The sequence below is a fragment of the Salvelinus fontinalis genome, unplaced genomic scaffold (assembly GCF_029448725.1).
Source record: "Salvelinus fontinalis isolate EN_2023a unplaced genomic scaffold, ASM2944872v1 scaffold_0120, whole genome shotgun sequence".
Taxonomy (NCBI): Eukaryota; Metazoa; Chordata; class Actinopteri; order Salmoniformes; family Salmonidae; genus Salvelinus; species Salvelinus fontinalis.
The window spans coordinates 298,894-310,154 of NW_026600329.1; the positions used below are offsets into that span (position 1 = coordinate 298,894).

General features: G+C 44.1%; 1 protein-coding gene across 2 annotated transcripts in view; it reads right to left on the reverse strand.

Annotated features, from left to right (window-relative positions):
* The window catches only part of LOC129843339 (DENN domain-containing protein 1B-like), a 37,544-nt gene extending 31,209 nt beyond the window's left edge, over positions 1-6,335 (reverse strand). For both annotated transcript variants that reach the window (XM_055911980.1, XM_055911978.1), the window contains exons 1-2: positions 6,108-6,335; positions 311-375 (exon numbers count right to left, since the gene is read on the reverse strand). In XM_055911980.1, the coding sequence (XP_055767955.1) occupies positions 311-375; positions 6,108-6,124 (82 nt within the window). In that variant the 5' untranslated portion in view covers positions 6,125-6,335. The remainder of the gene's footprint in view (positions 1-310; positions 376-6,107) is intronic.
* Positions 6,336-11,261: the final 4,926 nt, after the last annotated feature.

Genomic DNA, 11,261 nt, shown 5'->3' on the forward strand with positions numbered 1-11,261 from the left:
TGATGAAAGAAATAAAAGCTGAAATTAATTATTCTCTCTACTATTATTCTGACATTTCACATTCTTAAAATAAAGTGGTCCTAACTGACCTAAGACAGGGAATTTCTTTACTAGGATTCAATGTCAGGAATTGTAAAAACAGAGTTTAAATGTATTTGGCTAAGGTGTATGTAAACTTCCGACTTCAACTATATATGTGTGTTTGTGTGTGTGTGTGTGTGTGTGTGTGTGTGTGTGTGTTTGCTCCTGTGTGCAGTTGCATCTGTGCCTGTTTATACATACGTGTCTGTGTGTGTGTCTAAAAACTCACCTTTGTCTCTTGCGATTGGACAAGATGCCTCAAAGAACCAGTAGAAGGTCCTGTCAGGGTTTTCTCTGAAGAAACACACAACAACACCATGACATGAACAGTAGTGACAGAGTAGTGTTTCCCAAACCACTCCTCCAGTACCTCTCCTCCAGTACCTCTCCTCCAGTACTTCTCCTCCAGTACCTCTCCTCCAGTACTTCTCCTCCAGTACTTCTCCTCCAGTACCTCTCCTCCAGTACCTCTCCTCCAGTACTTCTCCTCCAGTACCTCTCCTCCAGTACCTCTCCTCCAGTACCTCTCCTCCAGTACCTCTCCTCCAGTACCTCTCCTCCAGTACCTCTCCTCCAGTACTTCTCCTCCAGTACCTCTCCTCCAGTACCTCTCCTCCAGTACCTCTCCTCCAGTACTTCTCCTCCAGTACTTCTCCTCCAGTACTTCTCCTCCAGTACCTCTCCTCCAGTACTTCTCCTCCACTGTGAAAGAGGAGAGGTTGGGGGAATCACTATGATAGAGGAGGAGAGGTTGGGGAATCACTGTGATAATGGAAGAGAGGTTGGGGGAATCACTGTGATACTAGAGGAGAGGTTGGGGAATCACTGTGATACTATAGGAGAGGTTGGGGAATCACTGTGATACTATAGGAGAGGTTGGGGAATCACTGTGATACTATAGGAGAGGTTGGGGAATCACTGTGATGCTATAGGAGAGGTTGGGGAATCACTGTGATACGAGAGGAGAGATTGGGGAATCACTGTGATAATGGAGGAGAGGTTGGGGGAATCACTGAGATACTAGAGGAGAGGTTGAGGGAATCACTGTGATAATGGAGGAGAGGTTGGGGGAATCACTGAGATAGTAGAGGAGAGGTTGAGGGAATCACTGTGATAATGGAGGAGGGGTTGGGGAATCACTGTGATACTGGAGGAGAGGTTGGGGGAATCACTGTGATAATGGAGGAGAGGTTGGGGAATCACTGTGTTAATGGAGGAGAGATTGGGGGCATCACTGTGATAATTGAGGAGAGGTTGGGGGAATCACTGTGATAATGGAGGCGAGGTTGGGGAATCACTGTGTTAATAGAGGAGAGATTGGAGGCATCACTGTGATAATGGAGGAGAGGTTGGGGGAATCACTGTGTTAATGGAGGAGAGGATTTGGGAATCACTGTGATAATGGAGGAGAGGTTGGGGGAATCACTGTGATAATGGAGGAGAGGTTGGGGGCATCACTGTGATAATGGAGGAGAGGTTGGGGAATCACTGTGTTAAAGGATATACTGTTTACAGCCATATGGTTCTAGTATACTGGCACATGACTTTATTTGACCTCATAAACGTCTTTGCCTGTCACTGCTCTACGGCCTGTATTCATGAAGTGCTGCTCAACAATTAGTTTTTGCCTTTGAGGTCATAATGAATAAGAGGGGGGGCCTGATCCCAGATCAGCACTCCTATTCTGAGATGCTTTATGAATAGAGGACCAGAATTCCCTCACATTCTCTCTCTCTCTCTCTCTCTCTCTCTCTCTCTCTCTCTCTCTCTCTCTCTCTCTCTCTCTCTCTCTCTCTCTCTCTCTCTCTCTCTCTCTCTCTCTCTCTCTCTCTCTCTCTCTCTCTCTCTCTCTCTCTCTCTCTCTCTCTCTCTCTCTCTCTCTATCGCTCTCTCTCTCTCTCTCTCTCTCTCTCTCTCTCTCTCTCTCTCTCTCTCTCTCTCTCTCTCTCTCTCTCTCTCTCTCCCTCTATATCTTTCTCTCGCTCTCTCTTTCTCTACCTCTATATCTCTCTCTCGCTCTCTCTCTCTCTATCTCTCCGTCTCCCCGTCTCTCTCTCTATCTCCCCGTCTCTCTCTCTCTCTCCCTCTCTCCATCTCTCTCTCTCTCTCTCTCTCTCTCTCTCTCTCTCTCTCTCTCTCTCCGTCTCTCTATATCTCCGTCTCTCTCTCTCTACCTCTCTCTCTCCCCCTCTCTCTCTCTCATTACAGTCCAGTACGTATTGTTCTTCCAAAAAGCCACTGGATGAGAGGGAGATGGAGAGTATTGCACTAGATCCTCCTTTACAGTCATTTGACTAAAGGACCATTTACTTGACGAAATGACACAAAGAAGTACAGCAGAACACATCACAGTAGGAACAGAACACATCACAGTAGGGAACAAGAGCAGAACAGAACACATCACAGTAGGAACAGAACACATCACAGTAGGAACAAGAGCAGAACACATCACAGTAGGAACAAGATCAGAACACATCACAGTAGGAACAAGAGCAGAACACATCACAGTAGGAACAAGAGCAGAACACATCACAGTAGGAACAAGATCAGAACACATCACAGTAGGAACAAGAGCAGAACACATCACAGTAGGAACAGAACACATCACAGTAGGAACAAGAGCAGAACACATCACAGTCGGAACAAGAGCAGAACACATCACAGTAGGAACAAGATCAGAACACATCACAGTAGGAACAAGAGCAGAACACATCACAGTAGGAACAAGAGCAGAACACATCACAGTAGGAACAAGAGCAGAACACATCACAGTAGGAACAAGATCAGAACACATCACAGTAGGAACAAGAGCAGAACACATCACAGTAGGAACAAGAGCAGAACACATCACAGTAGGAACAAGATCAGAACACATCACAGTAGGAACAAGATCAGAACACATCACAGTAGGAACAGAACACATCACAGTAGGAACAAGAGCAGAACACATCACAGTAGGATCAAGAGCAGAACACATCACAGTAGGAACAGAACACATCACAGTAGGAACAAGAGCAGAACACATCACAGTAGGAACAAGATCAGAACACATCACAGTAGGAACAAGAGCAGAACACATCACAGTAGGAACAAGAGCAGAACACATCACAGTAGGAACAAGATCAGAACACATCACAGTAGGAACAAGAGCAGAACACATCACAGTAGGAACAGAACACATCACAGTAGGAACAAGAGCAGAACACATCACAGTCGGAACAAGAGCAGAACACATCACAGTAGGAACAAGATCAGAACACATCACAGTAGGAACAAGAGCAGAACACATCACAGTAGGAACAAGAGCAGAACACATCACAGTAGGAACAAGAGCAGAACACATCACAGTAGTAACAAGAGCAGAACACATCACAGTAGGAACAAGAGCAGAACACATCACAGTAGGAACAAGATCAGAACACATCACAGTAGGAACAAGAGCAGAACACATCACAGTAGGAACAAGATCAGAACACATCACAGTAGGAACAAGAGCAGAACACATCACAGTAGGAACAAGAGCAGAACACATCACAGTAGGAACAAGAGCAGAACACATCACAGTAGGAACAAGAGCAGAACACATCACAGTAGGAACAAGAGCAGAACACATCACAGTAGGAACAAGATCAGAACACATCACAGTAGGAACAAGAGCAGAACACATCACAGTAGGAACAGAACACATCACAGTAGGAACAAGAGCAGAACACATCACAGTAGGAACAAGAGCAGAACACATCACAGTAGGAACAAGATCAGAACACATCACAGTAGGAACAAGAGCAGAACACATCACAGTAGGAACAAGAGCAGAACACATCACAGTAGGAACAAGAGCAGAACACATCACAGTAGTAACAAGAGCAGAACACATCACAGTAGGAACAAGAGCAGAACACATCACAGTAGGAACAAGATCAGAACACATCACAGTAGGAACAAGAGTCAGAACACATCACAGTAGGAACAAGATCAGAACACATCACAGTAGGAACAAGAGCAGAACACATCACAGTAGGAACAAGAGCAGAACACATCACAGTAGGAACAAGAGCAGAACACATCACAGTAGGAACAAGAGCAGAACACATCACAGTAGGAACAAGAGCAGAACACATCACAGTAGGAACAAGATCAGAACACATCACAGTAGGAACAAGATCAGAACACATCACAGTAGGAACAGAACACATCACAGTAGGAACAAGAGCAGAACACATCACAGTAGGAACAAGAGCAGAACACATCACAGTAGGAACAGAACACATCACAGTAGGAACAAGATCAGAACACATCACAGTAGGAACAAGAGCAGAACACATCACAGTAGGAACAAGATCAGAACACATCACAGTAGGAACAAGATCAGAACACATCACAGTAGGAACAAGAGCAGAACACATCACAGTAGGAACAAGAGCAGAACACATCACAGTAGGAACAAGAGCAGAACACATCACAGTAGGAACAAGAGCTGAACACATCACAGTAGGAACAAGAGCAGAACACATCACAGTAGGAACAAGAGCAGCACACATCACAGTAGGAACAGAACACATCACAGTAGGAACAAGAGCAGAACACATCACAGTAGGAACAAGAGCAGAACACATCACAGTAGGAACAAGATCAGAACACATCACAGTAGGAACAAGAGCAGAACACATCACAGTAGGAACAAGAGCAGAACACATCACAGTAGGAACAAGATCAGAACACATCACAGTAGGAACAAGAGCAGAACACATCACAGTAGGAACAAGAGCAGAACACATCACAGTAGGAACAGAACACATCACAGTAGGAACAAGATCAGAACACATCACAGTAGGAACAGAACACATCACAGTAGGAACAAGAGCAGAACACATCACAGTAGGAACAAGAGCAGAACACATCACAGTAGGAACAGAACACATCACAGTAGGAACAAGATCAGAACACATCACAGTAGGAACAAGAGCAGAACACATCACAGTAGGAACAAGATCAGAACACATCACAGTAGGAACAAGAGCAGAACACATCACAGTAGGAACAAGAGCAGAACACATCACAGTAGGAACAAGATCAGAACACATCACAGTAGGAACAAGATCAGAACACATCACAGTAGGAACAAGAGCAGAACACATCACAGTAGGAACAAGAGCAGAACACATCACAGTAGGAACAAGAGCAGAACACATCACAGTAGGAACAAGATCAGAACACATCACAGTAGGAACAAGAGCAGAACACATCACAGTAGGAACAAGAGCAGAACACATCACAGTAGGAACAAGAGCAGAACACATCACAGTAGGAACAAGAGCAGAACACATCACAGTAGGAACAAGAGCAGAACACATCACAGTAGGAACAAGATCAGAACACATCACAGTAGGAACAAGAGCAGGAACACATCTAGGTGGTAGGTAGCCTGGCGGTTAAGAGCGTTGGGCCCGTAACCGAAAGATCACTGGTTTGAATCCCCTCGCTGACAAGGTAAAAGATCTGACGACGTGCCCTTGAGCAAGTCACTTAACCCTAATTGCTCCTGTAAGTCGTTCTGGATGAGAGTGCCTGCTGAAATGTAAAATCACAACAAGAACATCCCACCTCACCAGTAATATGTACAGGGAACATAGGAGGAAGGACCAGGGCTGAGGACTGACTGTCTGGTTGTGTCATGTAGCGGCCTCTATCCTGTCTCTACTACCAGATAACTGACAATGAAAAGTATCAACTTTAAAAGTAGAAGTGAATAATCAACGTTAAAGACAGTAGTATTCAACAAACTGTGCAAGGAGAACGTATTCAGGTCAACAGAGAATAAGTAGTGGAAGAATACAAGTGAGGCCTTGATTCTTCTTTGAATACGGCTACTAGTCCCATCACAATGCCGACGGCTACAGTGTTACCGCAGGCAACTGTGCAAACATGCTTCCTGTGCAGCCGAGAGAGAGGAAGTGATAGAAGCCGCAATAACAGAGAGGAGAGAGGAGAGAGATTGAGAGAAAATAGAGAGACGTTAGACTTACTTTAATCTTGAGCCCATGGTGTTGGTCCGTGTAGCTGTGTGTCCATGTGTCTGTCCAGTGGGGTCAGAGATCCTTAGGTTCAGAGTGAGAGGGTCATACTTGCAACCTGTTGTTGGCAGACACACACGCTGACGTACGCTGCACACTCTTCTGCTTACATACAAGACAGCACCCTGCACAGTCAGCACGGAACAGATTACTTCCTGATATCTGTGTGCGTGTGCGCGTGGTCTGTGGCCGATTACGTTGCTCTCTCTCTCCTCTCTCTCTCTCTCTCTCTCTCTCTCTCTCTCTCTCTCTCTCTCTCTCTCTCTCTCTCTCTCTCTCTCTCTCTCTCTCTCTCTCTCTTCCTCCCTCTCCCTCTTTCTCCCTCTCCTTTTCAGTTCTCTATCAACTCACCTCTGTCCCTTTCGGTCATCTCTGTCTGTGTTCCTTTCTCTCGCTCTCTCCCTCTCTCTCTGTTTCTCTCTCTGTGTCTCTCTTTCTCTCTCCCTCTCTCTCTCTCTCTGTTTCTCTCTCTCTTTCTCTTTCTCTCTCTCTCTCTCCGTCTTTCTCTCTCTCTCTCTCTCTCTCTCTCCGTCTTTCTTTTTCTCTCTGTCTCTCTTCGTCTCTCTCTCTCTCTCTCTCTCTCTCTCTCTCTCTCTCTTCATCTCTCTCTGTCTCTCTCTCTCCTCCCATTCTTTCTTTCACTCCCTCTGCCACCCCATCTCTCACCATTGACTTCACACTGTAGTCACGTTTAGAGGAAGTAGTAATGGTCAGGAGTCTAGCCTGTACTTCCTGTTTGGTGTCATCATCACCCCTCCCCCTTCATTTTTATAAAATCTGACTAAACTCGTCGTTCCACTCAATGTCAATGGTTATATACCGTATGTCCCAAATGGCACCCTATTCCCTATCTAGTGCACTACTTTTGACCAGAGGGCCCATAGGGAATAGGGTGCCATTTGGGACACAGACAGCAGTCCCTTCACAACCATGTTATGATCATTCTGTTGATTGTAGTACTGCATGGACTGTCTCTCCCTCTCTCTCTCATTCGCTCTCCTTCTCTCTCTCTCCTTTTCTGCCCTCTCTCACCTCCCCTGCCCTCTCTCTCTCTCCTCTCCTGCCCTCTCTCTCTCTCTATCTGTCTCTCTCTCCCTCTCTCTCTCTCTCCTCTCTTGCCCTCTCTCTCTCTCTCTCTCCTCTCTCATTCTCTCGCCCTCTCTCTCTCTCCTTTTCTGCCCTCTCTCTCACCTCTCCTGCCCTCTCTCACCTCTCCTGCCCTCTCTCTCGCTCTCCTCTCCTGCCCTTTCTCTCTCTCCTCTCCTGCCCTCTCTCTCTCTCTTCTCTACTGCCCCCCCCTCTCTCTCTCTCTCCTCTCCCTCTTTCTCTGATACTGTATGGCTCTAGCAACACCAAGGTTGGAGGTTTGATTCCTGCACGAGCCACACAACCTGCTGTGTACTGAATGTGTGTATAACTGTAGTAGCTGCTAAATGCAGACTAAAGGGGTCAGAATCCACGATAAAGCTTCTTGTTAGAGGTACTGTAGTCCAGTGGTTTCTCAAACCGCTCTTCACCAACTTCATCCTGCAGCCATCGCCTGCATTGTGGGAGTCTCTGTTGTCGACCAATCAGGCGTCTGTTTTTGTTTGAACCAGGTGAACGGGACAGAAGACGCAACAGAAGCAGGAACAACATATACAGGAAACATGTACAAATGAACGGGATGTTTGAGTCTCTTTCTGATCACCAATTGATTGTATAATATACACACATATATTTTCAGTTTGTGAGTGTGTGATATGATTCGCCATTATAAAGAACAATTATTATAAACAATGGCAACACCGTTGCACTGAGCCACATGAGTGTCCGACTTTCGTGTTCAGTCGGTTGCTTTCCCCTGACCACTCGAAAGACCCCCTTGACTAGGTGATTCAGGTGAGCTAGTTCAGGGCTGCAACAAAATGTCGAAACGTCTGGGAGTCCCAGACGAGAGGTTTGAGAACCACTGTAGAAGTCTACTCTTTAACACAACACACAATAACATGTGTAGTACTGCTACCGTGTGGTTGTTAAGTGTAACTGACTGAGACAGGTGGATTGGACTATAAAACCAGACTTCCAAACGTCCGATTTTCACTTATAGCCAGATTCAAACCGTTCGCTGTTTGTAGGGAGGCTATTAAAGCTTTTAAAGACAATGTTCCCTTTCACAGCAACCACTGCATATGTCGGCGAAAACGGAAATTGTCTTTTAAAAGCCGCAGTAGCTTTAAGCTGCCTTCAGATTGAATCCCAGCCTTAGACATTTATAGACATGCATCATGACTCATTATGTATCTATTATTACATGTATTATTACGTGTTTAACTTTTCTATTATTTCTCTATTTTCTTTCTCTCTGCGTCGTTGCGAAGGACCTGTAAGTCAGCATGTCACTGTTAGTCTACACCAGTTGTTTACGTTGTGTAAGGGCTGTTGTCCTCCTCTTCCTCGGACGAGGAGAGGAGAGAAGGATCAGTGGACCAATACGCAGCAGTAGGAAAATAAGCCATCTTTTATTGAATAGGACGGCAAAACGAAAACAAAACACTTACAAAACTAACAAAATAAGAAAACGACGTAGACGAAATCTGAACATGAACTTTACATAACTACACGTAGAACTCACGGACAGGAACAGACTACATCAAACGAACGAACAGCCAAACAGTCCCGTATGGTACAGACATCGACGACACAGGAGACAATCACCCACAAACAAACAGTGAGAACACCCTACCTAAATATGACTCTCAATTAGAGGAAAACGCAAAACACCTGCCTCTAATTAAGAGCCATACCAGGCAACCCAAAACCAACATAGAAACAGAAAACATAGACTGCCCACCCAAAACTCACGCCCTGACCATCACACACATACAAAAACAACAGAAAACAGGTCAGGAACGTGACACGTTGGCATTTGACAAATACAATTTGATTTGATTTTGATTTGAAGTCAACGGTAGACTAAGTGAAAAACAATTGACTAGAGTGTAAATTAGAATCCGTTGCTAAGCGATAAATTAAAAACATTGAATTATAAGGAACTGAATCTGACCCATTAGAAAGAGAGAAAAAATACAGGAAAATACCAACAGCATATATTTTTTGACCAACAACGTTATTCAATCAATTCCAAATTAGACATGAGTCAAATGATTTGAATCTGTTCCTAAAGCAATGGCTTCCTGGATGGATGGATATATGGAGTGGTTCATTAATTAAGGTGAATTAAATGAAGGGAAATATTAAGTAAGCTTTTGAACTATGACCACAAACACACCCGTGTAGAAACCTGGTCCTATATGGAGACAGAGATGAGAGTAGAAACCATATATATAACCTGGTCCTATATGGAGACAGAGATGAGATTATAAACCATATATAACCTGGTCCTATATGGAGACAGAGATGAGAGTAGAAACCATATATAACCTGGTCCTATATGGAGACAGAGATGAGAGTAGAAACCATATATAACCTGGTCCTATATGGAGACAGAGATGAGATTATAAACCATATATAACCTGGTCCTATATGGAGACAGAGATGAGAGTAGAAACCATATATAACCTGGTCCTATATGGAGACAGAGATGAGATTATAAACCATATATAACCTGGTCCTATATGGAGACAGAGATGAGATTATAAACCATATATAACCTGGTCCTATATGGAGACAGAGATGAGATTATAAACCATATATAACCTGGTCCTATATGGAGACAGAGATGAGATTATAAACCATATATAACCTGGTCCTATATGGAGACAGAGATGAGATTATAAACCATATATAACCTGGTCCTATATGGAGACAGAGATGAGATTATAAACCATATATAACCTGGTCCTATATGGAGACAGAAATGAGATTATAAACCATATATAACCTGGTCCTATATGGAGACAGAGATGAGATTATAAACCATATATAACCTGGTCCTATATGGAGACAGAGATGAGTGATTAAACTATATATAACCTGGTCCTATATGGAGACAGAGATGAGTGATTAAACCATAAATAACCTGGTCCTATATGGAGACAGAGATGAGATTATAAACCATATATAACCTGGTCCTATATGGAGACAGAGATGATTGATTAAACCCTATATAACCTGGTCCTATATGGAGACAGAGATGAGATTATAAACCATATATAACCTGGTCCTATATGGAGACAGAGATGAGTAATTCAACTATATATAACCTGGTCCTATATGGAGACAGAGATGAGATTATAAACCATATATAACCTGGTCCTATATGGAGACAGAGATGAGATTATAAACCATATATAACCTGGTCCTATATGGAGACAGAGATGAGTGATTAAACCCTATATAACCTGGTCCTATATGGAGACAGAGATGAGATTATAAACCATATATAACCTGGTCCTATATGGAGACAGATATGAGATTATAAACCATATATAACCTGGTCCTATATGGAGACAGAGATGAGTGTAGAAACCATATATAACCTGGTCCTATATGGAGACAGAAATGAGTGATTAAACCATATATAACCTGGTCCTATATAGAGACAGAGAGGTAGAGAGAAAGGGAAGTCATGGTGGAGCAGAGGTGATGAGAAAGAGGGGAAGAGGATGGTTAGAAAGAGAGAGAGAGAAAGACGTGAGGAACTAGGAGATAGAATCGGACAGGGATAGGGAGGAAGCGAGAGAGAGACGTGTGGAAATAGTAGATAGAATCGGACAGGGATAGGGAGGAAGAGAGAGAGAGATGTGAGGAAATAGGAGATAGAATCGGACAGGGATAGGGAGGAAGAGAGAGAGAGACTTGAGGAAATAGTAGATAGAATCGGACAGGGAGAGGGAGGAAGAGAGAGAGAGATGTGAGGAAATAGGAGATAGAATCGGACAGGGATAGGGAGGAAGAGAGAGAGAGAGACGTGAGGAAATAGGAGATAGAATCGGACAGGGAGAGGGAGGAAGAGATGGAGAGAGACGTGAGGAAATAGGAGATAGAATCGGACAGGGAGAGGGAGGAAGAGAGAGAGAGACGTGAGGAAATAGGAGATAGAATCGGACAGGGAGAGGGAGGAAGAGATGGAGAGACGTGAGGAAATAGAAGATAGAATCAGAC